Source organism: Maniola hyperantus, chromosome 22 (genome assembly GCF_902806685.2).
Source record: "Maniola hyperantus chromosome 22, iAphHyp1.2, whole genome shotgun sequence".
Taxonomy (NCBI): domain Eukaryota; kingdom Metazoa; phylum Arthropoda; class Insecta; order Lepidoptera; family Nymphalidae; genus Maniola; species Maniola hyperantus.
The window spans coordinates 4,762,106-4,787,478 of record NC_048557.2 but is presented as its reverse complement, the minus strand read 5'-3'; the positions used below and the strand labels follow the sequence as shown (position 1 = coordinate 4,787,478).

Here is a 25,373-nt window from a genome sequence, read left to right as displayed (position 1 = left end):
AAATGAATTACATGTATTATTTTGAAGTTCTCTGGCAATTTATCGTATTTACGACGGAAGTGTTTACATAGCTACAGTGCCAAAATAATTTCGAGTGTGACTTTTTGTGTAAACAAACGTTTAAAATGTAATACCGGAAATAGTCATACTACAGATGGGTCTTCTGTGTGTTTGTTTTTACTTAGAGCAGCGCCATAACATTTGAAATGTAATGTTTAAACTGGTATTTTTTTTATTTTTACTAATTTTGTTACTTTTCTCGAAATTATTTTAGGCCATATTCCACCACAGTGACCAAGTGCGGATTGACAGACTTCACACACCTTTGCAAAACACAATGTAATACTCTCAGGTTTCCTCTCGATGTTTGTTTGTTTTTCATCGTTTAAGCAAATTATAGCTTAACACGCATGTAACTCCAAAAAATTAGAGGTGTGTAGTGTGTAGCCGGGGTCGAACCCCATATCCCCCGTATAGAAGGCCCGACTCTTAACTACTAGGCTATCATTCGGTTCCTAACGTAGGTTCATTATACACTAAAACAAAATATATTTCATTTTCATTGTTTTACTAGGTACATGTAGGACCCTGGGACCTGGGACACAGGTTTATTAAACTTACTTCAGGGTTCCTGACACAAAATTGTAAACCGACATAGTTTTTATAAAGTTTTCATTTCATTTCATTTTTATGTAGAGTTCAAGGTATCCGGCAGGAAATATTGTAGATCGTCCTTTAGAACAAGATAGCGGTTTCGCAGAGCGTTGTCTCTGTCATTGAGACCGACAAAACGTCACATAGTTATGAGTACCAAAGACAACGCTTTACGAAGCCGAAATCTCTTCCTAAAGGTCGATGTACAATATTTCCTGCCGGCTACTGTACTTGATTTTGCGACTTGTTTCAACAACTGACTTATTTCAACTAAAGTAAAAGAAAACCAATGTTCAAAGTAAATGAAACGTTAAGTTGCCGCCTAAGTCCACTACACTCAGTAGGAAATCGTCGTTCCTAAGGTAGAGTAGAGTGCGGGGAAAATATGTAGCTGTGTAAATTTGTTTCAAGGCTTCTTATTACACTATGTAATGTATTGTAACACATTAAAATACATAAAATTCACACGTTACATACTGCAAGGCCGCGAGCCGCTCGCCCATCGACGTGCGGGATTGCGGCCTAAATAAACCGCCTCAATGTCACTGCAAATGCATAAACCAGTCAAGAGCGAGGCGGAATCGTAGGTACATATTAAGGGTTCCGTACGTACAAAACTATTTACATGGCCACCATTTCGGATTTTTTATTATTTGTTAATATAGCGGCGATAGAAATACACACTCTGTGAAAATTTCAACTCTCTACCGATTACGGTTCATGAGATACAGCCCGCTGACAGACGACGAGACTGACGAGACAATTTGAAAAGAAATTCCGTTACTAACGCCTTTTGCACACTAACATTCGCGGTATACGGTAGGTACACACCCCCTGGGTGCCCGGTAAACTACGACCGCCCGTTGTGCCAGATATTTTTTTCCACGCACATGCAAACTGTGAAACACACTTTCTTTGGCCCGGTGTTCCTTCTAAATTTCAACATGGCGTTATTTTTAAGTTATATTCTTCAATAAGTAGTTAAGGTTTATGGGCGGCGGTAATCACTTAACATTAGGTGACCCGCTTGCTTGTTTGTATATTAAAAATGTACTATAATACGTCACGCCGCGCCTACGCAATAGGTATAGATAAGTTAATCGTGTCAAACAGCGCGCGCGTGCGGGTGCGTGAATGTGTGTAATTTTTCTCGAACAAAATTAGCGCCAACGCCACATAAAAATCCTTGGACCTTTCCCATCCCATGGATAGAATCATTTATTGAACCAATTTTGGAGGCCGTTTACCAAATTGCACTAACCGGAAATCGAACGGAAACGAAAATCGGAACCTCTTGCTTTCAAGGTGTGTTTGCACCATTGTCATCCAAAAGTACATAGTATAAAATGATAGGGTCGGAAGTGCCTTTTTGTTGTCTCTATGGTAAACATTCAACTTTCATTTAAGGTAGGTATGGACTATGGAGTATAGACCCGTGATTTAAAGTTCTCACGCTTTTCCCGTGCTGACGATTTTATCAAGATCTGGCTCTTATTACAAAGTAAAGTCGTAAAGTTTTACGTATGGTGTGGTATTTATTTCTGCTCATTATGGAACGGTGGTATGTACAGACCGGCTAGTTACCGCGCAGATAATATAATCGCGGCCGCGGGTGAAACATCAGTGCGCTATATTGTAAAAACAGATTGTACATAGTTGAAAGAAAGAAAACAAGTTTATTCATATTTGCATAGTATGGTATAGTTTAAGGACGTTATTTCAAAGTATCACTATCATATGTCACTCTCCAGTGGCCCTACCGCGGTTGTTTGACAGCTACAATGTCACGATCGCAATCATCTCTGATTGGTTAATGCTCGCTCACTATTATTGGCTACAATGCATTGTTGCAACAAGAATGGCACATTCAGCCAATCAGAACAATTGAGATTGTAATAATGATTGATGCAGGTTTTAGACAATCGCCCTATGGTCTTTAACTATACCCTTGTCAAAAACCACATCAATCCGTTGCTCCGTTGTGACGTAATTGATGGGTAAACCCACACACCAACAAAACACATTTTCGCATTTATAATATTAAGAGTAATACAATTTGTATTACCCACTACCTTATTTAAAATTAGCAGATCCACCCTTTTTTCGGAATTTTCAAATCTTTTTTTACACAAAATGTCAAGTTATTACAACTGTCAGTTGATATTTTAGTCATTTAGACTATGTTATGTTGTGCCCTCCTATCTACGGAAGTAGTTAACTCTTACTAAACTAGTGGCGTGCAGGTCATAGAGGCATAAATGCACTGCTTACCCCAGTTGTAATAGCTTAATGCTTATTTTTCATTATAACCTGCCAGTAAACAGGTTCCTACCTAACTAATGCCTACCCTGGCCTGCACGCCACTTTAAGTAATGCTATATGTTGGTTCCAGGTGTCAGGTGACAGGGATCGCGTGAGCCAGCAGATCCAGACGAAGCTAGGCGACTACCGGCTCGCGCAGACGCTGATCGAGGACCCCAGCAAGTCGATCGGCATCTGCGCAGAACCCGCCAGCCCCGCACCCTGTGAGTACATAGCTTTAACTTTACAAAAACAGTGAGACAAGGCTATCTTGGCGCGTGGCGCAAATCGGAACTAACGTTGCCGTCAAGTGTCCCCTTTGTTCTTGTTTGAATATTCTAAGCCTTTGTTCTCCAACAGCGCCCCCTGTCAATGTCTTTCAAGTGCCAAGAGAGCCTTGTCGCACTGTAACGTAGTGTGCAGAGTCACGGCCGGCGCGACGGGCGAGAGCTATGCTCGAAATCTCTCTGCGTGCTCAAATCAGAAAGAAAGAGACCCGTAGAAGAACCGGATTAACCGACATACAGTACGAGGCAGAAAGTAATGTACATCGACCTTTAGAAAGAGATAGCAGATTTGTAGAGCATTATCTCTCTCTTTGAGACCGACAAATCGTCATATAGGTAGGAGTGACAGAGACAACGCTCTTCAAAGCCAAAATGTCATTTGAAAGGCCGATGTACATTACTTTCTGCCGCGTACTGTAGCTTATATTATAATTCACCCATTGCGCAAGTTAAAGGTCAGGGCCCATTTTTCATAACGACAACGGTTTTTGACGTTTGTGGAACGGTGGTGTTGATGTTTAATTAATGTCCTGTGATTTTCTAATATCGCATATTTTGTAGCAAACAAGGAATAAGTTCACTACCTTGTAGATATCAATTGATTTTTGCATTCATCATGTTCATCGTCAACCGATAGACGTCTACTTCTGGACATAGGTCTCTTGTAGAGATTTCCGCATGGTTTTGCGCCGCCTGATCCAGCGGCTCCATGTTTTTTTTTTAATATTATAGACCAGCGCTTGGCTGCCATCAGACCTGGTGGCAAGCAATGTGACTCGTTTGATGTCGTCTGTCCACCTAGTGAGGGTCTTTAACGCTGCGCTTTCCAGTACTAGGTTACCATTCTTTGATCTTTAACCGACTTCAAAAAAAGGAGGAGGTTCTCAATTCGTCGGAATCTTTTTTTTTTTACTATTAGATTTAATATATAAACATAATGGATTAGGAGTCAAAATATTCATGGGTTTCACCGGCCGGCGGGTCTGAGGTCATTGGTCATATTATTAGTTAATCGACCGAATAATCGTTGATCATTTTCAAATTGCGTTGCGATACCCTCGAGCCGTCAACAACGCATTAGTTAATTAAAGTCCAAATCATTTTGATTAATCATACATTCTAGAGACAGAGCCAGTGTGTGCCAGGACCTTCATTGTTTTATAAAAGCTGAAAGTTTCTCTGCGTATTGTCTCCAACACAGATAGGAACGATCAACGCCCTTAGTTTAAAAAAATTGTTAATGTTTAAAGGTGTCTTACCATACTTAGTGTCTGGCAATGAATGATGTAATTTCTAATACTATTCCCAAGAAAATATAACAAAACTAGTCTTTAGGTATTCTTTGAAATAAGATTTTTACACCGTTATTATCTGTTATCTCCCAAAGCCACAATGTTCTAAATTTCATAGTCGCTGATCGGTCCTCCCCATGTTGGGGACAATAGGCAGCGAAACTTTCAGCTTTTATAAAACAACGAAGGTCTGGCACGCGCTGTCTCTTAGTCCATTTACTAAACAACATTTTATTTTATTGTCGTTGCCGAAACGCGATCAAACATGATCTTTCGTTGAAGTTGACAGCGGAAATGGTTATCCAGTGATTTGAATTGAGTAAGAGAAATCGGGCATTATTCTATGGTAGGTAGGTACCGATCTAATGCCGAGATGTAACAAATAAATCGATGGCCCAATCGCAAAAGGTCAGTTAAATAACACGCATTTTATAATGATCTAATACTTTAACACTCAAACATCAATCGAGTAAGGCGAAGTACATAGTTTAGTTGTGTAAGAGTATTAACGCAATAATCGAATAATCGCTTTTCGGCAGCCAGAAGCAGCGATTGAACGTTCTTCGCACAGTTGACTGTTAGAAGGTATTTTGGAAATTATCCGTCCTTCTTTAATAACTTTAAAATAGAACTTTCAGACTTCAGAGTAGTATAACATCAGAAATGACGTCATTATCACATTAAGAATGATTTATGCTAGACCGTTTCGGGCCCGAGCCGTGCCTCAGACCGCGTCTGAGGCATAAGATTGAGAATTATTAGGTCACAACTCACATCAGACCGTACCGTGTCCGAGTCATCCGAGCTTCATCCGTGTTGCTTTTCTTCATACATCTATGCTAAAATTGTAACCCGTGGATCGTCTGCGTGCCGGACGTGGCGCGGCTCGGGCCCGGCCCGGTCTAGCATAAATCATCCCTTATACGGCTTGTTAATAACCGCGGTGTGAGCTCAGCTTATCTCAAATCACGCTTCGCACGGATCATTGGCTGTATAAAGTGCTAAAATAATGGAAACTGCACAATAAATCCATTTTAATGCTTTTAATGCTCACCTCGACTTCGCTGGTACCTATTTAAGGCCGGGGCAGACACGACGTGTGAACGTTACTATATACAAGGTATTAGCAGTCTCTTAAGTCTGAGCAGAGTCAATGAGCGTTCTATAGATCTGAACCTATGTACAATCTTAGGAGACCCCTAAGGCTCAGTACATAGGCTGAGATCTGTAGAACGCTCATTGATTTTGCTCAGAATTAAGACACTGCTAAAACGAGACAGCGTTATACCTACTGCTGGCATAAATCTGTCTCGCTTTACCAGGAACTTAAATCTGAGCAAAGTCATAGATCTCAGCCAGACTTGGAATCAGTTTGTGCCCAGAGAAGTCATCTAGTGCTTACGAGCATGTAGAAATCAAACTTGATATGTTTTAACAATAAAATCAATTTAATAAATACATAAAGACTTATTATTTTAAATTAGGTAAAAATACTATAAATCGTACTTATCGTATCGTAGTAGTTCAAGTAATAATGTCATAAATTGAATACAGTTGTACTATAAATTGATTTCAATGCCATAAATTGGATTTTTGCTAGTCCGTGCATGATAACTGATATGATAACTTCATTTGAATGTGTTCATGGTGTCAAGGAGGTCTACGTTTTAAAAATGTCTCTCCACTAGTTTATGCTTGCGACTTCGTCCGCGTGGACTACACAAATTTCAAACCCCTATTTCACCCCCTAGGGGTTGTATTTTCAGAAATCTTTTCTTAGCGGATGCCTACGTCATAATAGCTATCCGCATGCGAAATTTCAGTTCGATCGGTCCAGTAGTTTGAGCTATGCGTTGATAGATCAGTCAGTCAGTCAGTCACTCAGTCTGTCAGTCACCTTTTCCTTTTATATATTTAAGACTAGCTGATGCCCGCAACTTCGTTCGCGTGGATTTAGGTTTGTAAAAATCCCGTGGGAACTCTTTAATTTTCCGGGATAAAAAGTACCTGATGTCACTTTCCAGGTCTTTGACTATACCCATGCTAAAAACCACGTCAATCTGTTGCTTCTTTGCGGCGTGATTGAAGGACAAACCAACAAACAAACACACTTTCGCTTTTATCATAAGGGTACCGATTTACCTGTACTATCATTCTATACTTCCGCCGATTTCGTTCTTGATAACTTGCCAAAAAAAATTATCTTGTTTGGCGAAAAATTGCAGTATTGATTCTTTTGGAACAGCGTGCTTTCTTGCTTGCTAGAAAATGATGGACAGAGCTATTTTGTCAGTCCAGGGTCAAATTTAGCAGAATTCGCAAGTTGAAAGCGTGCTCACGAACTTTCTTTGATATTTGTCAGTGTAAGGTTTGAATAGGGGTTTGAAATTTATGTAGTCCTCTTGAACGAAATCGCGGCCATAAGCTAGTCTTAGATATAGGCATAAACGATCATAATAAGTCTGTCTATTTGTCCGAAATAATCTTCAACACGAATGTACCGATTTTGATAGGACTATCGCAGGCATGTAGAGGCAGGACTATGCAAGGAAGGATCTTAAGTTTTCCTTACCTATTTAAAAAACAAGGGGTTCTATGAATAAGTAAGAAGAAATAAGTTCTGTCAAATCATCAAGGTAGTCTGATCTACCACTGCCTGGTTCGGAATGTCAGTTAATAAATGCGGGATTTAAAAAAAAATTAATCCACGTGGTCAAAGTTGCATACAAAACCTAGGATCAAAATAAGCTCTATCTAGTTTTACGGTTCCCTTTGACTCATAAACAAACAGCATAGACTAAAGTTTTATGTTCTATCTTTCCACTTGTATAAACGTACACGGGCCGGAGAAAACAAAACTATTTTACTATATATAATATATGTTTTATATCCTGTTGTCTCTTGGGCTATCATAACTTTAAATTAACCGATAGTTAATATAACCCCTCTAGTCATCAAGCTGTTTTAGTAGTTTACTGATTAATATATGGCAGGGCTAAAGTTCGCTATGTAATCTAATTTGATAGATATTAATGCGACGTCCTATGTAAACAACCACTCACGACTTACTATGTAATAATTATTATCTCAATGTGAAGTCATGCGAAATCCAAAGGCTAAAACAAACAGAACGTGCGATGTTAAGGTAGACTTCCCTGTAGGCTGTAAGTAACTGCCTTAGCAACTGAAGGCGGAAACAAACTATCAGACGTGTCCGTAAGCCGCGACAGATAGATGTGCACAGTCGTTTGGGACACGGCACTCACTCATCTGGATGAGGGGTGTTACGGATATTCGCATCCGCAAATGCGGAACATTCGCATTTATGCAGTTATACGCATCAATTAATGCGGAGTTTTTGCAGATGCGGATTCATATTTGCGACGAGTAACAACCTGCAAAAGTGCTAAAGGCGGGTCAGAAAGGCGTGATTGCTAGTTAATTTCTTCGTTCGTCAACTGACCAATCAAAAATTGTACAATGGTACCTACTCAACAGAGGTGTTACGGATATTCGCATCCGCATCCGCAAATGCGGAACATTAATTCAGACATTCGCATTCGCATCCGCATCCGTGGATGTGAACTTCTAATAATCCGCATACCTTTTTTATTATTAAAGCTAAAGGGCTATCGGGCTTGTATACGTGGTTGTATCTGTGAGAGCAACTCAATATATTGCTGTCAGCAATAATCTCGTAATTAAATTGTGTTCACTAATCCTCTATACAGTAGCTACATGTCTTTAAATCCGTTTGATCATTCGCGACGGACATTCTCTCAAAGGGTTCAAAGATTCCCCAACTTGTTCAAGGAGAAATTCGATTTAATTTCGTAGCAACTTAGGCAGAGTTGAAAGTCTCGAAGTTGCGCTCTTGTCTAGTGTAGAACCTAGGAGAATTAAGGAGTTTTAACGTTGTTTTAATCATTGTAAAATAAAGAGATAGTTTTTAATAAGTAAACAAAAATGAGACAAAAAACCGCCAAAAGACAATAATTGTAAATTTTCGAAATCGGTTCAATAGTTCCAGATATTACTTACTTCCTACAAACAAACTTACAAACTTTTTATAATATTAAGTACATTGGGTAGTGATATGATGTTGGAAATGTTATTTGATTAAAGTAGGCAGCTTAATTAATTAATTTTAATGATATACAAAATTCGAGAAACAATTAGATTTCTTCATTGTTCTTTATCATCTTGACAAGAAATAACTGTACTTTAGTATGTTTTTAAAAACGAGCTAAACTTATATTGTGGCTAATTCCGTTGTACACAATCTCTAAACTAAACTAAAATGACACGTCTAAATCTATTGCCATCCCTTTCATAATGTTGCTTGCGGAAAAGGATAGCACTAGATTTAGACCTGTTAGTTTAGTTTAGTTTAGAGATTGTGTACAAGAGAATCGGCCTCATTACCTACATTAAGTAAAAGAGGATTTTCGGAAAAAAACTACGAAATTCGTTCACAAACATTAAGTAAAAGAGGATTTTCGGAAAAAAACTACGAAATTCGTTCACAATTTTAACTGGGCATCGGAATCGTACATCTAATAACATCTTAAATGAGGTCTACTTAATGAAATAAATACAAAAGTTAACAATTCAAACACATTTCATTATACTGCTTCTTAATTATTAGTTGAGTGAAGATTTAATGTACAGTCCAACATAAAAGTGCTTAATGTCGCGTTTGAATTTTTATACACCTCGAGATTATACTCAGGCGGTAAGTCCGCCATTACCATGACAAAAGCCGAGTTATTTGACACTCCGCCCCTGTATGCTTCGGGAATCTTCAATTTTTCACCTGAAATAAACATATCGTAGGTATATTTTTGGGCCTGTCATACGAGAAAATCTTATTTGCGTAATGTTTGAGATATGTTTGCTGTGAGATTGGTACCTGAATCCTTACAGTTTTATTTAGCTCTTGATTGATAGAATAAGGTCTTACCTTATGTATTTCAATGTCATACCGATCGTCGTAAACTTAGCGAATGTTTGTCGTACAGTGTCTCTCCTGGGGATGATCCGGTGGACAAGTGAGACGTGCAGTCTTATTTTAGGATTTGTATGAAATTGAGTACCTATTAATATTTAAGAGACGGCTAATATGTAACTTTCCAGGATTGGGACACACAGACGTTGTTAAATAATTAAATAATAAATAAAATAAAAATCTTTTTTATTCAAATAAACTTTTACAAGTACTTTCGAATAGTCGGATGCATCTACCACTGGTTCAGAATGCCTGTTTATTTCTATCTTTATTACTTGTCATTTTCATTTATTTGTCATTTAGGCACAATTTCTTCGGATAAGTTATGCCTTAACCATATAGGCTTAATTAAAAGTAAAACTTAAAACACATTTTTCTGAAAAGGTGGCTACTAAGTGTTTGCTTTGTGACGATCTAACAGTTATTTTTTGTTGTTTAGGTATATTATTACACCATTATTATTATAGTTTTTACACCTTGTTCATAATATAGGTAAGGTCACGTTCGTTTATTGTTGTGACATCGCAAAAATATGTAAAAAAATAATATATTCCCCGTTCATACTCGTGCTTATATTATTATATTTTGTTGCGGTTCACTTTTGAGCGTGACAAAACAAAAACGTCACACCCAAAGAATACTATGTATTTGATTTTAATACTTTAATTAATTTATTGTGATGCAGAAAAACGAAACAAAACAGAATATAGCATTGCTTATAATAAGCGAGCAGAACTCAAGGTACAGTCGGATATAAAAGCTCTTTATGCAGCGTTGGAAACTTTTTATATCCCCGAGATTACACACAGAGGGGGTAATTCCGGGCGGCATTACCATAACAAAGGCTGAGTTATTTGATAGGCGGCCGCGAGATGCTTCAGAAATCTTAAATTTTTCACCTGAACTGAAACAAAAAAAAAACGTGTATATTTTTTTGGCCCCCGTCTCGCGAACCCTATTTGCGTAATGGCTCATTTGAAATATTTGTTAGGGTGTATGACTTTTTTGATTTTGTTTTGTATATTGTTTCTTGGGCCCTTATTGTTATGGCAATTCAATCAAGAAATGTCAAGTTTGACGAAAATTGTGACGCTAAACGTGATATTTTTGTTCCGTTTCATTTATTATTGTCGTTTCATTTATGAATTCCGTACCCGAAGGGTGGACCCAATCATTAAGCCTCCGCTGTCCGTCCGTCCGTCCGTCCGTCTGTCAGCGGGCTGTATCTCGTGAACCTTAATAGGTAGAGAGTTGATCACAGAATATGTTCTTATTTCTATTGCAAAATGCCGCCATAAAAATTTAAAAAAATGCTTAGGCCGTGGCTAGTTACCACCCTACCGGCAAAGCCACGCGGCTTTGCCGGTAGGGTGGTAACGCAAAGCGATTCAGCGTTCCGGTACGATGCCGTGTAAAAACTAGAAACCAAAGGTGTATGGGTGTATTTAGTAAAAACTGCCATACTCCTTCCAGGTTAGCCCGCTCCCACCTTAGACTGCATCGTCACTTACCATCAGGTGAGATTGCAGTCAATGGCTAACTTGTATCTGAAAATAAAACAATAAGCAATACGGCGCAGGAAGAGGTACTCACCTAAGGTTATAAAAGTTTATTCAGTCAAAAACAATACCAATAAACTTTTATGTTACGCAGCAACAGAAAATATCGTACGATTTAAAAGCAGACGCGAATTCTGCAGGCGAATTAACTTGGAACGGGAAATTACGTGACTTTTCTCGTACGGCCTATCTACACTAATATTATAAAGAGGTATAAGTTTGGATGTAAGGGCTAGAAGAGGGGTAGAACTGATAATCCGTCATACATTATAGGTTATAAATTACGCGAACGAAATCGCGAGAAAAAGCGAGTATCGACTAAAGTGCGATGTAACCGTCCTACTATACAATTCTGGGTAAAGAACACATTGTCACGTGTCGATGATGCGTGTTTCGATTTTTTTGAAAGTGATTTTTGTGATGAAGTGAAACATTTTTAATTAATTTTATTTTAAATAATTACAATATTTTTTTAAAGTTTATTTTGTCACGCTATTTGTCAAAAATTGTAATATCTAAACTATTAGGTATAAATTCGACAGTATACGTAATACTAGGTAATTAATTTTATCTTTAAGATCTTTGTGAAGCAATATTATTGTTTTTGCCAGTAACTTAAAGATGATGTAAGTGGCTTGTAGTGTAACGCGCCCTAATAATAAAATATGTGCAGTAATTCTGCACTATATTGCAATTTGTACCAGGCGTTTTCTTAGATTTATGATTGTTAATAGTACTACTATTAGTTGCACCGTTGTGACGTGATTGAAGGACAAACCAACAAACAAACACACTTTCGCATTTATAATGAGGGTACTGATTATAAAAATAAAAATAAAACTACTGAAAGTTCGAGCTAAAATTTTTGGGATAACTTGGGTGAATAATAAATGATTGTGTTGTCGGCAACGGGTTGTCACGTCGATGACACACGGACGCAGTGTCAACATGATAAATTCGTATGTAGCATTTTGTGTAACATTGTAACACAAACAAAAAGGTGTAACATTATTTAGTAATCAGTCAACCACAGTCCACAATATTTGTCTCAATGACATGTCAACTGATGCTATGTCATTTTCGCTGTAATTTATTGTACATTTTTACGTCTTTTAAATATTAAGTCACTAGCTAATGCTTGAGACTTCGTCCGCGTGGATTTAGGTTTTTAAATATCCCGTGGGATCTCTTTGATTTTCTGGAATAAAAAGTAGTCTAGTCACTGTCCAGGTCTTTAACTACATATATCCATGCAAAAAATCACGTCAATCCGTTTCTCCGTTGCGACGTGATGGAAGGACAAACCAAAAATCTATCACATTTTCGCATTTATAATATGGGTAATGATTAATTATTATTGTAATTCCGTCTTTTCTATATTCTGTGGTGTAGTGTTTAGTGAGAGTGAGACGCTAGTGAAATTCAAAGAACACACTAACTATAAACTTAAGTAAAAATCCATAAATAAATTTTGTGTCTTGTTTATTTTTAAAAGTAATTATATTAATTAAAATTGCTAGCGTCTACATTCTTCAGTGTTAAAATTTGGTATACGAAACTTGTTATGAAACGATTAAGGCTATAAGCAACACATTCTTATCTCGGCTGGCATGCCATAAATTAATATAAAAGCAATAACAACATTTTACCCCAAATTGCAACAGCGCCAATTCGAGCCTCGTGCTCTTGAAGTTATTTTTGTTTTTAATTGGTTTGTAATTTGTATCAATTTTTCAATATTTTTAATTGTGATTGCCCTCCAATAAAACTACACCATCTATATAATATTATAAAAGTGAAAGTATGCCTGTCTGTCTATCTGTTACCTTTTCAGAGTTTCCGTTCCGTTTAAACTCATTATGATCAACCGTCTCTCTACTGAGCATGGGTCTTCTCTCAGGATGAGAAAGCCTTACGCCATAGCCACACTTTCCAGTGTGGATTAGTGGACTTCACACACCTTTTGAGAACACTATAGAGAACTTTCAGGTATGCAGGTTTCCTCACGCTATTTTCCTTCACCATCAAAACGAGTGATATAATTGCTTAAACACGCACATTAACTCTGAAAAGTTAGAGGTGCGTGTCCGGGATCGAACCCCCGAACTTCCGAATAGAAGACCGACGTCTTAACCACTACGCTATCACCTCCTTTTTTACATAGGGGTGAAATAGGGGTTTGAAATTTGTGTAGTCCACGCGGGCGAAGTCGCGAGGATAAGCTAGTTTAAAGATAAAATCTTTCGCATATATTTATGCCTAAATCATTTACTGACGCTACAGCCTATACAATAGAATCATAGCCAACCGTGGCTGTGCGATAAATGATTCAATGCGTCGACTCAAGTCCCTGTTACAAACACTCGGACACTCGCAGTCCCAACAGCCAACGACAGTCAATAGAGAGAGAGCCAGCGAGTGCCAGACCTTCGTTATTTTGTTAGTGTTTGAAAGTTTCTCTGCGTATTGTCCCCAGCACAGGGAGGGATGACTTTATACTTTGACGTAAGATTTTTACACCTTTATTACCTGTTTTCTCCCAAAGCCACCATGATCCAAACTTCATAGATATTTATTACGTCGTAGACATCCGCTAGGAAAGATTTTTGGAAACACAACCCTAAAGGGGTAAAATAGGGATTTGGGTCCACACGGGCACAAATGCACTGATTATCCCAGTTGTAATAGTTCAATGCATATTTTTCATTATGACCTGCCAGTAAACAGGTTCCTACCTAACTAATGCCTACCCTGGCTTCAAATCCTGTGCACGCCACTGGTCGCAAGCATATGCTATAGTTATAGAAAATAATCAAATAATATGTGTGTGTGTAATAAAATAATAGTAATAAAATAAAGTCACACGTGTGAAAGAAATGGGGCTAACTTAAATTAGCCATTAGAGACAATGCTACGTGCGAACAATAGCGAATGAACCGTACACATTAGCTTACGTTCCCACAATCAGTGCTCGGGACCGGCGCTCATCCGTTTTGCATGTATAATTCAGGCCTCATCAAAGGACTCACGAAAACGGTCGGATTCGGAAGGTGTTTCGAAGTTCTGAATCAATTTAATTGAAATCAACCTACGTATTCAAACAATAGAATGGTGAATAACTATTTTGTCACTAAGTTATATTACTTTGGTACAAATCATACAACTATGAAAGTAGCTTACCTTAAGGGTGCGTTTCCACTGAACAGAGCGGAGTGGAGCGACATATTCAATAGATTAATCAGGCCCGGTTTCCACCTATGCCTAAGCGGAGCGGAGAGATTTTGTGTTCAACCACCAGTCAGATTCTTAATAGATGACGTGAAAAAATTTTCATGTCATGTTTTAAAAATCTGATTTGTTTGACATTGACACATATTACCTCCTCTGACCTCCTCTCCGTTCTGCTTAGGTGGAAACCGGGCCTCAGGTTAATATGATTTCCCACACATGTCACGTCTCACGTTATGGTGGAATATACAATAATAAGTTTAGTGCTAGTCCACTTAAGCGGAGAGAAGCGGAAACGTGTGTCAACCTATCAGATTATTAAGAAATGAGGGATAAAATTATGATCTTGTCATCTATCAATAATCTGGTTACGGTAAATTGATAGCTACAATGTCACCATCGTAATCATCTCTGATTAGTTGACGAAGGCAACAACAAAACCACCATAAAAATTGCGACTGTAATAATGATTGATGCAGGTTTTCCTCAATCGACCAGCGGATCTGAACTGAATATTTTCTGCCCTGCTCCGCTCAGTGAACAGGCACCCTAATAATGAAAAATAAACAAAAAGTCATCGGATCAGACCTGATAGGAGTGAATTTAGAGAACGTAAGTTTTCAAAACTAAGTAATTTCTACCGCATCTGAAAAGAAAACAAAAATTAGTATAAAAATAGCGCATCGATATCGATACATTATAGATTTATCGACACATTTATCAAAGGACGTAGATCATCGAGAGACACTAGCGGCTACGCGTTGAATTATTTATAGCAAGCACCCGATACAACTCAATGTGTTGTGAATTGTGCCATTTGTATAATGGACTAAGAGCCAGCGCGTGCCAGACCTTCGTTGTTTTATAAACGGTGAAAGTCTCTCTGCGTTTAGTCCCCAACACGGGGAGGAACGATCAGTGACTATGAAGTTTGGATCATGGTGGCTTTTCGAGATAACAGATAATATAAGTGTAAAAAATTTTACGTCAAAGTATAAAGTCTATTTTTTTTTTATTTTCTTCCAAAGAGTATTAGAAACCACATCATGTAATGCCAGACAATTAGTTTGCTGGCAATCCTCTGTCAGATACCCTTAAGTTTTAATAAATTGTTAAACTTTAATTTAAAGCCACCATGATCCATACTTCATAGTCGCTGATTGTTCCTCCCTGTGTTAGGGACTATAATGCAGAGAAACTTCTAGCCTTTATAAAATAACGAAGGTCTGGCACGCGCTCGCTCTTTCTCTCTATAATACGATACGATGAATACACGAATATGAATAACCTATACATTATATACCGTTTGTTTATCGCTTGAGGAGTATATATACTAATGATAGAAAAAAAAGTAATATACAAAACGCGTATTTCCTATTTATATCTACCGCAGTTGCGGCAGGTTTAATTTTTGATGGCAGGTTTGATGTCGTCTGTCCACCTAGTGGACTCTTTGATTTTCCGGGATAAAAAGTAGTCTACGTTACTCTCCGTCCTTTCAACAATTTCTATGCCAAAAATCAAGTCGATTGGTTTCTTAGTTAGGGTGTGAAGGAAGGACGAACAAAGAAACAAACACACTTTCGCATTTATAATATTAGTATAGATTAATAGAATAGATTCGTTTATTCTATAGATTAGAGGCAAATAAACAACCCAGTTTGTCGAGCTTTATTTCTACATAGTATAAAATAAAGTCGCTTCCCGCTGTCTGTATGTACCTATGTATGAACGCGTAGATCTTTTAAACTACGCAACGGATTTTAATGCGGTTTTCATCAACATATAGAGTGATTCAAGACAAAGGTTTATAGCTAAAGTTTAATTCTCAAAAAATTTGAGATCCCTAGAGAAATTGAAATAATGTGAATTAGGTCGGACAAAATCCTCTCATTTGAGTTTCCGAGGCAATGACACCCCAATGACACCACATTAGTATCTACATTGCACCCATGCGAAGCCGGGGCGGGTCGCTTCTTTGAAATAAATAGAGCATGTGAATGAACGATTGGTCGATCATTTCGGTCGACTGAAATGTTCGGATATTTACGGAATTTTCGGAATACGTATGGTATTTAGATAGGGACACGCCATCATCAAATTTCGCATTGCTTTTCGAAGTCCCGGCTTTATAATCAGTACCCATATTATAAATGCGAAGTGTGTTTGTTTGTTGGTTTTTTGGTTTGTACGTCAGTCGCGTCGCAAAGGTGCAACGGATTGACGTTATTTTTTGCATGGGTATCGATAAAGACTTGGTGAGTGACATAGGCTAACCGTATAAGCGAACCGAAGCGAAGCGTAAACGTGAGTGTGAAAGATTGAACCATAATTTTGGTCGATTAAAATATTGCATTGCAATATTTAGGATTTTTTTCAGTTTAGTTTAATATTCTTTATTGTACACCAAAAAGAAAAGACACAAAAAGTAACATATAAAAGAAGAACATACAATAAGCGGCCTTATCGCTGTGAAGCGATCTCTACCAGGCAACTATGTATATGTAGGTTGAAGAGGATTTAAAGGCGAGAGCAAATTGAGACTGGGTTTCAAACGCTGGGTGAGAAATTCAAACAGTATTTTAGAGATTTAGGTAGAAGTTTGCAGTTATTGACTATTGAGTGTCGCTTCGCTTTTGTGCGACCTAATTTTCGATTTTATACTATATTAAACTAGATGCTCGTGACTTCGTCCACGTGGATATACCTACTAATAGATTTTTAATCCCGCGGGAACTCTTTAATTTTGTGGGATAAATAGTAACCTATCTTTATGATGCAAGCTGTATATCTGTGCCCGTCCGCATTTATAACTTTAGTACTCGGAATTTTAATATATTGCGCATATATATTTTTAACACTACTATTCCTTTTCCTCTTCAACTAAGAAAAGGTACCTATATTATAGTACGCGACAGGTCGAGGTGGCAATAAGGGTGGGGACACCCGCACAGCCCCCGTCGTTGATCGTTCGATTGATGATCGTTTCGTTATCTGTCTATCTGTCTGTTTGTCTCTCTGTATGTCTGTCCGTCTATTGTGTCTGTCAAGAAAACCCAAAGGGTACTTCCCGTTCACCTAGAATCATGAAATTTCGCAGATGTAGGTAGGTCTTATAGTTAGTCTTAATTTTCAAAGTAAGATAACTATAGGTACCAAGTGGGCTATCATATGGAAGGGCTTTATTTGTACATTCTTAAACATATTTTTATTTATTTTTATGCGTACTAGTTTTGATTTATCGTGCATAATGTCGAAAAAAATACCCGAGTACGGAACCCTCGGTGCGCGAGTCTGACTCGTACTTGGCCTATTTTTTTTCACATCAACCGCTTTTATTACCTTGTTATTCGTATAATATAATTATAAGTCTCAGTGGTAGGTACTGTCGCAGTTAGTTAGTGCATAATTACACATGTTGCAGTACAAAATGAAGTTTTCCTCGTGAAAGTAATGTGCATGTCGCATTGTTTGCCCGTTATCGGTAAACGCCGGTTTTTGCACGTACCTAACTCATGTAAACAATTAATGGGGGTGAAACAATAGAGCTAAGAGTGTCGACTAGGGTTGACACTTACCTGCAATTATTTAATTCAGAACTCTTGAATGATTAGAATGCATTATACATATCTCACACCCGGCTTTACTCGCGCATCGTGCGCGAACTGACTCCCTTTGAAAAAGGACCCCGTATGGGCTCGAAACTAATCGGGCTAACGTTGACTAAACACGTGAGTAAAGCCTACCCGGCTTTACTTTACTAAAAGTATTTAATAATAACCGAATGACGTAGTGAAGTAAAACACCCGTATTTTTAGTTTTTTACAATGCACAATAATTTGTTTTTACTATAATTTTATTAAGATTAACCAGTGATAACCCTAAGCTCTAAGTATAACGTTTGTATGACGATAACAAGCAGAAGTACTTTCGTTTATCAGACTTAAGTGGCTTGTTTTACTTAACTTTTATAGGATTAGAGCGAAATAATATATTTACTGAACTACAAGAAGAATCGATGTACGGTCTACGTTTATGTCACCATAAAGGCCAAATTATAAGTTGCCAAAAAACTTTAAATTCGTATTTTTTTAATTTATAGACTAGCGCTTGGCTGCAATCAGACTTGGTGGCAAGTGATGATACAGCCTAAGATGGAGCGCGCTTGCCTAGAAGATGCCTATTCACTCTTGACTTGAAGGTACCCATATTATAATTGGAGGGGAAAACTGATGCTGGAAGGGTGTTCCAAATCTTAGCGGTTCGAATCAGAAATGTGGAAGCAAATCGCTTCGTACGTATCCGTGGAATTTCGACTACGTACGGGTGCACCGTGCAGGTCGTTTGATATTTAGAAAGATTTCCAATACAAAAACTGTCAATATGTCAAAATTCCTGTAGTAAACATTTGGCAATTGAAACATCAGCCTGAAACAAACCAAAAAATATCTATTATTGAATTAAAACTAATAACATCGTTTCGGTTTCTGATAGTTGGTTTTTAACCGACTTCAAAAAAAGGAGGAGGTTCTCAATTCGTCGGAATCTTTTTTGCTTTAAGAAAGAAAATACGGCGCTCCGTGATAAGAAATGTTCGATCAGCATCAATTACCTAGTAAAACATTGTCCTATCGTTCAACACAGTATAACACACACCAAAGGTAAAATAAGCTGTGATAGCCTAGTGGTTAGAACGTCCGCCTTATAATCGGAGGTCGGAGGTTCGATCCCGGGCACGCACCTCTAAGTTTTCGGAGTTATGTACGTTTTAAGTAATTAAATATGACTTGCTTTAACGGTGAAGGAAAACATCGTGGAAACCTGCATGCCTGAGAGTTCCCCATAATGTTCTCAAAGGTGTGTGAAGTCTACCAATACGCACATGACTATGGCCAAAACCGTTCTCTCTGAGAGGAGATCCGTGCTCTGTAGGGAGCCGGCGATGGGTTGATTATAGTGATGAACTGATGGTTGGTTTGTGAATTAAGAAAGAAAATACGCCGCTTCGTGATAAATGAGCGGTCAGCATTAATTACCTATTAAAACATTGTCCTATCAATCAACATAGTACAACACACACCAAAGGTAAAATAAGTAAACGCAGCAACAACGATTTCATCGGATAGTTAGCGCAAATAACAATCACATCCGTGTACAATTGACGGATAAATAAAATAGCTCAAATTTTAGTGAGATAGTCCGATATTTGCGATTGGACATTGTGGGTGTAACATGGTTTAACAAACATACAGTTGTACAATGATTAATTAATTAATATGAATAAAAAGAACAGACTCTTCTTAAATATCGATGCGTTGCGTTCAAATGCGATGGTACCTACAATTTTTTTCTACATTTGAGTGAAACTTTCTTCTAAGCGGTTCTACTCGTCAGAAAAGATTACACAACGAAGTTTAGAAAAAAAGTGTAGCTGCTATTTAGGGTAGCGCAGACTTTAAGGAAACAATGATAGCCTAGTTGTTACAACGTCCGCCTCCTATTCAGGAGGTCGGGGATTCGATCCCGCGCACGCACCTTTAACTTTTCGGATTTATGTGCGTTTTAAGAAATTAGATATCACTCGCTTTAACGGTGAAGGAAAACATCGTGAGAAAACCTGCATGCCTGAGTTCTCCACGGTGTTCTCGAAGGTGTGTGAAGTTTGGCAATCCGTACTTGGCCAGCGTGGTCGACTATAGCCAAAGGTCTCCTCTTATACTGAGAGGAGACCCGTCTTCTGTAGTGGCTACGGGTCGTTCATGATGATGAGACTTTAAGTGTATTTTGAATTATTTAAAGTTTCAACACCGACATCGCTATAACAGTCGCCCGCAATCATTGTGGTAGTTCCCTGACTGTAAGTTGGCTAAACTGTGGTGTGCAGTGTTCGGTGCCTGATTCCGTTAACGACCTTCCCTCGTCGCTACTGTAGTGCTTCGCGGAGATTGGTAGAGTTTAGTGCGTTTTAATTGAAAACACGAATGTGACTATGTGTACGTAAGCCACTTGCCTATTCAAGATCTATTAGCTCTTTCGAGCTACTTGCTTTTCCTGTCTATTGTTTAACCGGACTTATTTGCAGCTTGCGATTAAACTCCTTTTACTATATTTTTATAATTTTAATGATAGTGTTTTTACCTACACTTCAAGGAAATTTCTTAATAATTTTAAATACAATATTAAAAATTGCGGAACCGGCAGGATTCGAACCTGCGTACCTGAGTATATGCCTACTGAGTGAACATACATATCACAAATTTCGTCACTGGCAGCAAGTGAACCGTGCCTTTTGATGTATTTAAAATAATTTAAACTGCTTTTACTTTTCACATCTTAATTTGGAAGGCAATTAGAGATTGCTTATAATATTTTGAAGACGAACATAGGTTCTTGTTGATCCCATGAGATTTTTTAAACCTAAATCCATGCAAATCAAATTGCGGGTAAAAACTAGTTATAAATAAAACGCACACCTTAGAATTTATTTCACCAATTTATTGTTATACAAATAACCTCACCCTATAGGTACCTTTACAATTGCACGTTTGATTAGCTGCAGTCGACCCAAACGTAATATACGAGTAGGGCTACCACATGGTGTCAAAATAGAGGACAAGTTCTCTATTTTCACATTGTTCAATAAACAAAGTCTTTTTTATTGCAATTGTCATGCATAATACCTACGACACCACTAACACTAACACACGCTAGAAACGGTTGTAAAAATTGTGTGTGGATAGAAAATTGGCAGGCAGTGAACTGAAAACTTAAAACATTGTAAAACCGTGGATTTTTTTGGATTTTCAAATTAATTTTAATATCAAAATTCAATAATAAAATTTTATGATTTGTTAATGAAAGCCATAAACATTAGTTTAGTTTTTACATCTATCACTTTAACATTAGCATGTCGGTGACGCGATCTTAAAGATTTTTCCCGTTGGTACTAATATCACCCAACCAGCCTAAAAAAGTTTTCACCTCAATAAAACAAGAAATTCGTACTTTAAGTAGTAATCTGGCAAGTGTCAACCCTACGTGCGTGCAGTGTGCAGTGGCTAATTCCGTTAACGACCTCGCCGCGTACATTCATTACATGCACTGTGTTCAGTCTGCGATAATAAATGGTTCGTGATAGAGGACGCATCTGTTCCTTACAGACCTTGAATATACTCCTACGGCCATTATAATACGTTCGACGTCGACGACTTAGTGAAAGATAATGATCGGTACTTCATACTTAGTCGTTGCAAGGCGCAGTAGTTTGTAGTACTTTGAACTCAGAACTCTTGACCCTAGGCAGAGGAACCAAAGACCTTTCAAAGGCATTCCAAACCAGTGGTAGATAGATGCATTTGACTATTCAAAATTTACTTGTAAATGTTTAAGTGAATTAAAAATATTTCTTATTTATTATATTCTATTAGATATACCCACCTATTTTAGTACTTTGTAACTCTATGTGTGAAATCGACGCCTAATCAGAACTTTATCATAATTTCGGGCAAACAGTTGTAATATAAATGGTGTGAAAAAAACAAAATGCTTTCTGTTTTTAATTTCGCACAAAGTTAAATAATAAATATTATCCCGGATATTCTCCAACAGGTTTAATTTCGTCTCGGTTGGATGGAATTAAAAGTTTAACATGACGGAATACTTTACAAATCAGCTTACTGGATCGATCCATCGAGGGATGAGAGGATTATTGGATGCCGTACCGGCGAGCAGAAATATGTTCCCCGTCGAATACACCGCCTGTAAATATTTTTTTGGATGAATTTGTAACATTTGTATTGTTAAACGTGTTATTGAAAACATCGATGTATAGATATATAGTCTGTTTTTTCGTTACTTGCTTAAAAGATAAACAAAGCGCAGAAATCTTGTCGGTTTAGAACTTCTGAAGTTAGGTTTTTCACTCGTATCGTATGATTTCATTATCAGTTCGCACTAATGGGCTGCGTGTAGTGCGACTTTTATGCATTTCAGCGAGAAGCTACTTGTAATACCTTTTAGGTGAACTAAGGAAAACTAATAAGCCCTTATAGATTAAAAAAACACCCACATTTAACCATTCTGATTTGCATACTTTGGTACAAGATAAGAGCTTTTTAGGGGATCATTCAGACGACATATTGTATTATGAATATGACACATATCGTCGGAATGGTGCCCTAAAGAAGCCCCCTTCTTTCTTTCTTCTCACTGGACTGGTTTCCGTACTTAAACGTTTCCGTTTGGAAGCCCCTATCTTGACTATGAATTCCAGTGTTAGATTAGTTAGTCGACACTCCGATGCATAGGTAGGTACCTACTCGGATGCGTTTTGTGTGCGAGTCGGACTTGCACTTGACCGATTTGGTAATCTGTTCCCAAATTGAAATAACAAGGATGATATTGTATTAAAAGGGTCGCTAACAATTGTACAAAACTTTACGATTGAACTAATTCGATTATGACGCGGGAAAATATAATACTTCACCAACGGGTGACATTAAATGGATTTTAGACGTCTAAAGTTTCAGATGTTATTCCCAGATGATCTAAATTAAATGTAAATACACTCAGACATCTGTCTGTTAGCGTCTGAAAGTTATTACTTTAGTTTTCAGTGCCCTACTTTACTATTCACTGACGACGAATAAAAATATCTTAAAACGTCTAGGAGCTTGTTGACATTACACTACCTAGTCTGTAGGTTTTTAGATAGCTATCCACTTACATATTTTAGATAGAAAAAGCGTTTATTTGGTGCCACAGAAAGTACACATAAAATTTAAAAAAAAAAATCACTCAAAATAAGATGCGTGGTGTGTGGTACCAAAATGGACTCCACTTAGCATTTGCTGGGTGGAGTCATCATTTTGAGAACCCTGAAAACAACCCGATAAGAGCGCCGCCAATGACATTAAAAAACTTGTACCGAGACTTTCACGCAAAAACATGCGATGCGCGCCCACAAATAATTGCCATGTCACTTGATAGTGAATAGTGATGTCCCCAATGGTGTTAGTGTTGGCGCGACTTTACTGACACATCACAGTCTTGCTTATTTTGTAAATAATTGCGTGATTAACGATGGAAGGAAAATGATTTTACACGTACTAACTACCTACAACTACAGTTCACGACAATTAGGAAACTTCTAACAACACGTCCAGGCTTCGACGTCACTGGCAGACGTCAAATGTTAGTACATTTGACGCAGGTAGTCCGAATGTAGCCCTATTAGGGTTCCGTACCTCAAAAGGAAAAACGGAACCCTTTTAGGATCACTTTGTTGTCTGTCTGTCAAGAAACCTACAGGGTACTTCCCGTTGACCTAGAATCATGAAATTTGGCAGGTAGGTAGATCTTATAGCTGACATTTGGGGAAAAATCTGAAAACCGTGAATTTAGGGTTAGATCACACAAAAAAAAAATTAAATAGGCTACTTGACAATTTTTTTAAGTTGGTCTTAAATGGTTAATATTTGTCCTATTATATCAAAAAAATTAACACTATATTTTTTTGCGCCCTAAAAACCGTAAAACTTTAATTTAAAAAAATATTTTTCTTAGACAGGTGAAAACACTGTCGGCCATGTTTGGCCGATAGATTATCTGTGCTCTGACGTCATCCATTTGTAAACAACAGTATAACCCTGTGGTTATCTATCGGCCAAACATGGCCGACAGTGTTTTCACCTGTCTAAGAAAAATATTTTTTTAAATTAAAGTTTTACGGTTTTTAGGGCGCAAAAAAATATAGTGTTAATTTTTTTGATATAATAGGACAAATATTAACCATTTAAGACCAACTTAAAAAAATTGTCAAGTAGCCTATTGTGGTCATGAACTAATAATTAGTATTTTCAACTTTCGAAGTGAATGACTATATCAAGTGGGGTATCATATGAAAGGTCTTCACCTGTACATTCTAAAACAGATTTTTATTTATTTTTATGCATCATAGTTTTTGAATTGTCGTGCAAAATGTCGAAAGAATACGACTGTAGTACGGAACCCTCATTGCGCGAGCCTGACTCGCACTTGGCCGGTTTTTTTTCTATATGTGTACCTATAGAAAAGGAAAAGGTGACTGACTGACTGACTGATTGATCTATCAACGCACAGCTCAAACTACAGGACGCATCGGACAGCATCCGCTAAGAAAGGATTTTTGAAAATTCAACCCCTAAGGGGGTGAAATAGGGATTTGAAATTTGTGTAGTTCACGCGGACAAAGTCGCGGGCATAAGCTAGTTTTTCTACAATTTTGTGTCACCATAGCCTAATTTTTGACATAATTTATCGATTCAGGACCAAACCGAGAGTTCCCTCACTCTAGTTCACTCTGCTACTACTATTACAAAAGTAAATTATTGGTATACAATACAATAATAATTTTTTGTTTTAATCTTTTATTAACAGGTTTTAACATTTATGTATGTCAGCCTAATAATATACTTATGATCGTATATTTAGTTAGCTTTTGGCCTAAGGCAACTCTTGGAATTCTACATTAAGTTTCCTTACATTTTCTACGTTTATAAAAGGAGAGAGTGACTGATTGATATGTCAACGGCTCAACTTGTTGGGTCTAGAAACTTGAAATTGCTTTCTCTATAACGTAGACCCCACTAAGAAAAGATTTTCAGAAATTGTGTCTGAGCTAGTCATTACCTACTTGTATTACCAACGACATTATTATCAATTATCAAATGCCAGAATACTCAACGCCCATGTATTTTAAAAAGTGAAGATGAATTCGTACGCTTTAGTCCGCGATAGGTCGAGATGGCAATCGAGGCATGAGGCGGGGGGACGCCCTGCACACCCACACGTCGCCCGCACCGGGTTAGCGTCGGGGCTGCGCGGGGGTGGGGAGCGTTCCCTCCCCGATTGCCATTTTTAATCTGTCGCGTTCTTACTGCCGCGATGTTAACGCACCTATAGGTAAACGACACCTATGACTATGCTTTAAAATTGCGACTCAATAATATGTCTATAGAAGTCGTTGCTTATTACATTTATTATTTCTATTAGGTTAGATATATAC

General features: G+C 37.7%; 1 protein-coding gene across 2 annotated transcripts in view; it reads left to right on the top strand.

The window, feature by feature from the left end:
- LOC138403926 (AF4/FMR2 family member lilli-like) overlaps positions 1 to 25,373 on the top strand; it is a 195,671-nt gene that overhangs the window by 55,962 nt on the left and 114,336 nt on the right. For both annotated transcript variants that reach the window (XM_069506172.1, XM_069506173.1), the window contains exon 4: positions 3,047 to 3,179. In XM_069506172.1, the coding sequence (XP_069362273.1) occupies positions 3,047 to 3,179 (133 nt within the window). The remainder of the gene's footprint in view (positions 1 to 3,046; positions 3,180 to 25,373) is intronic.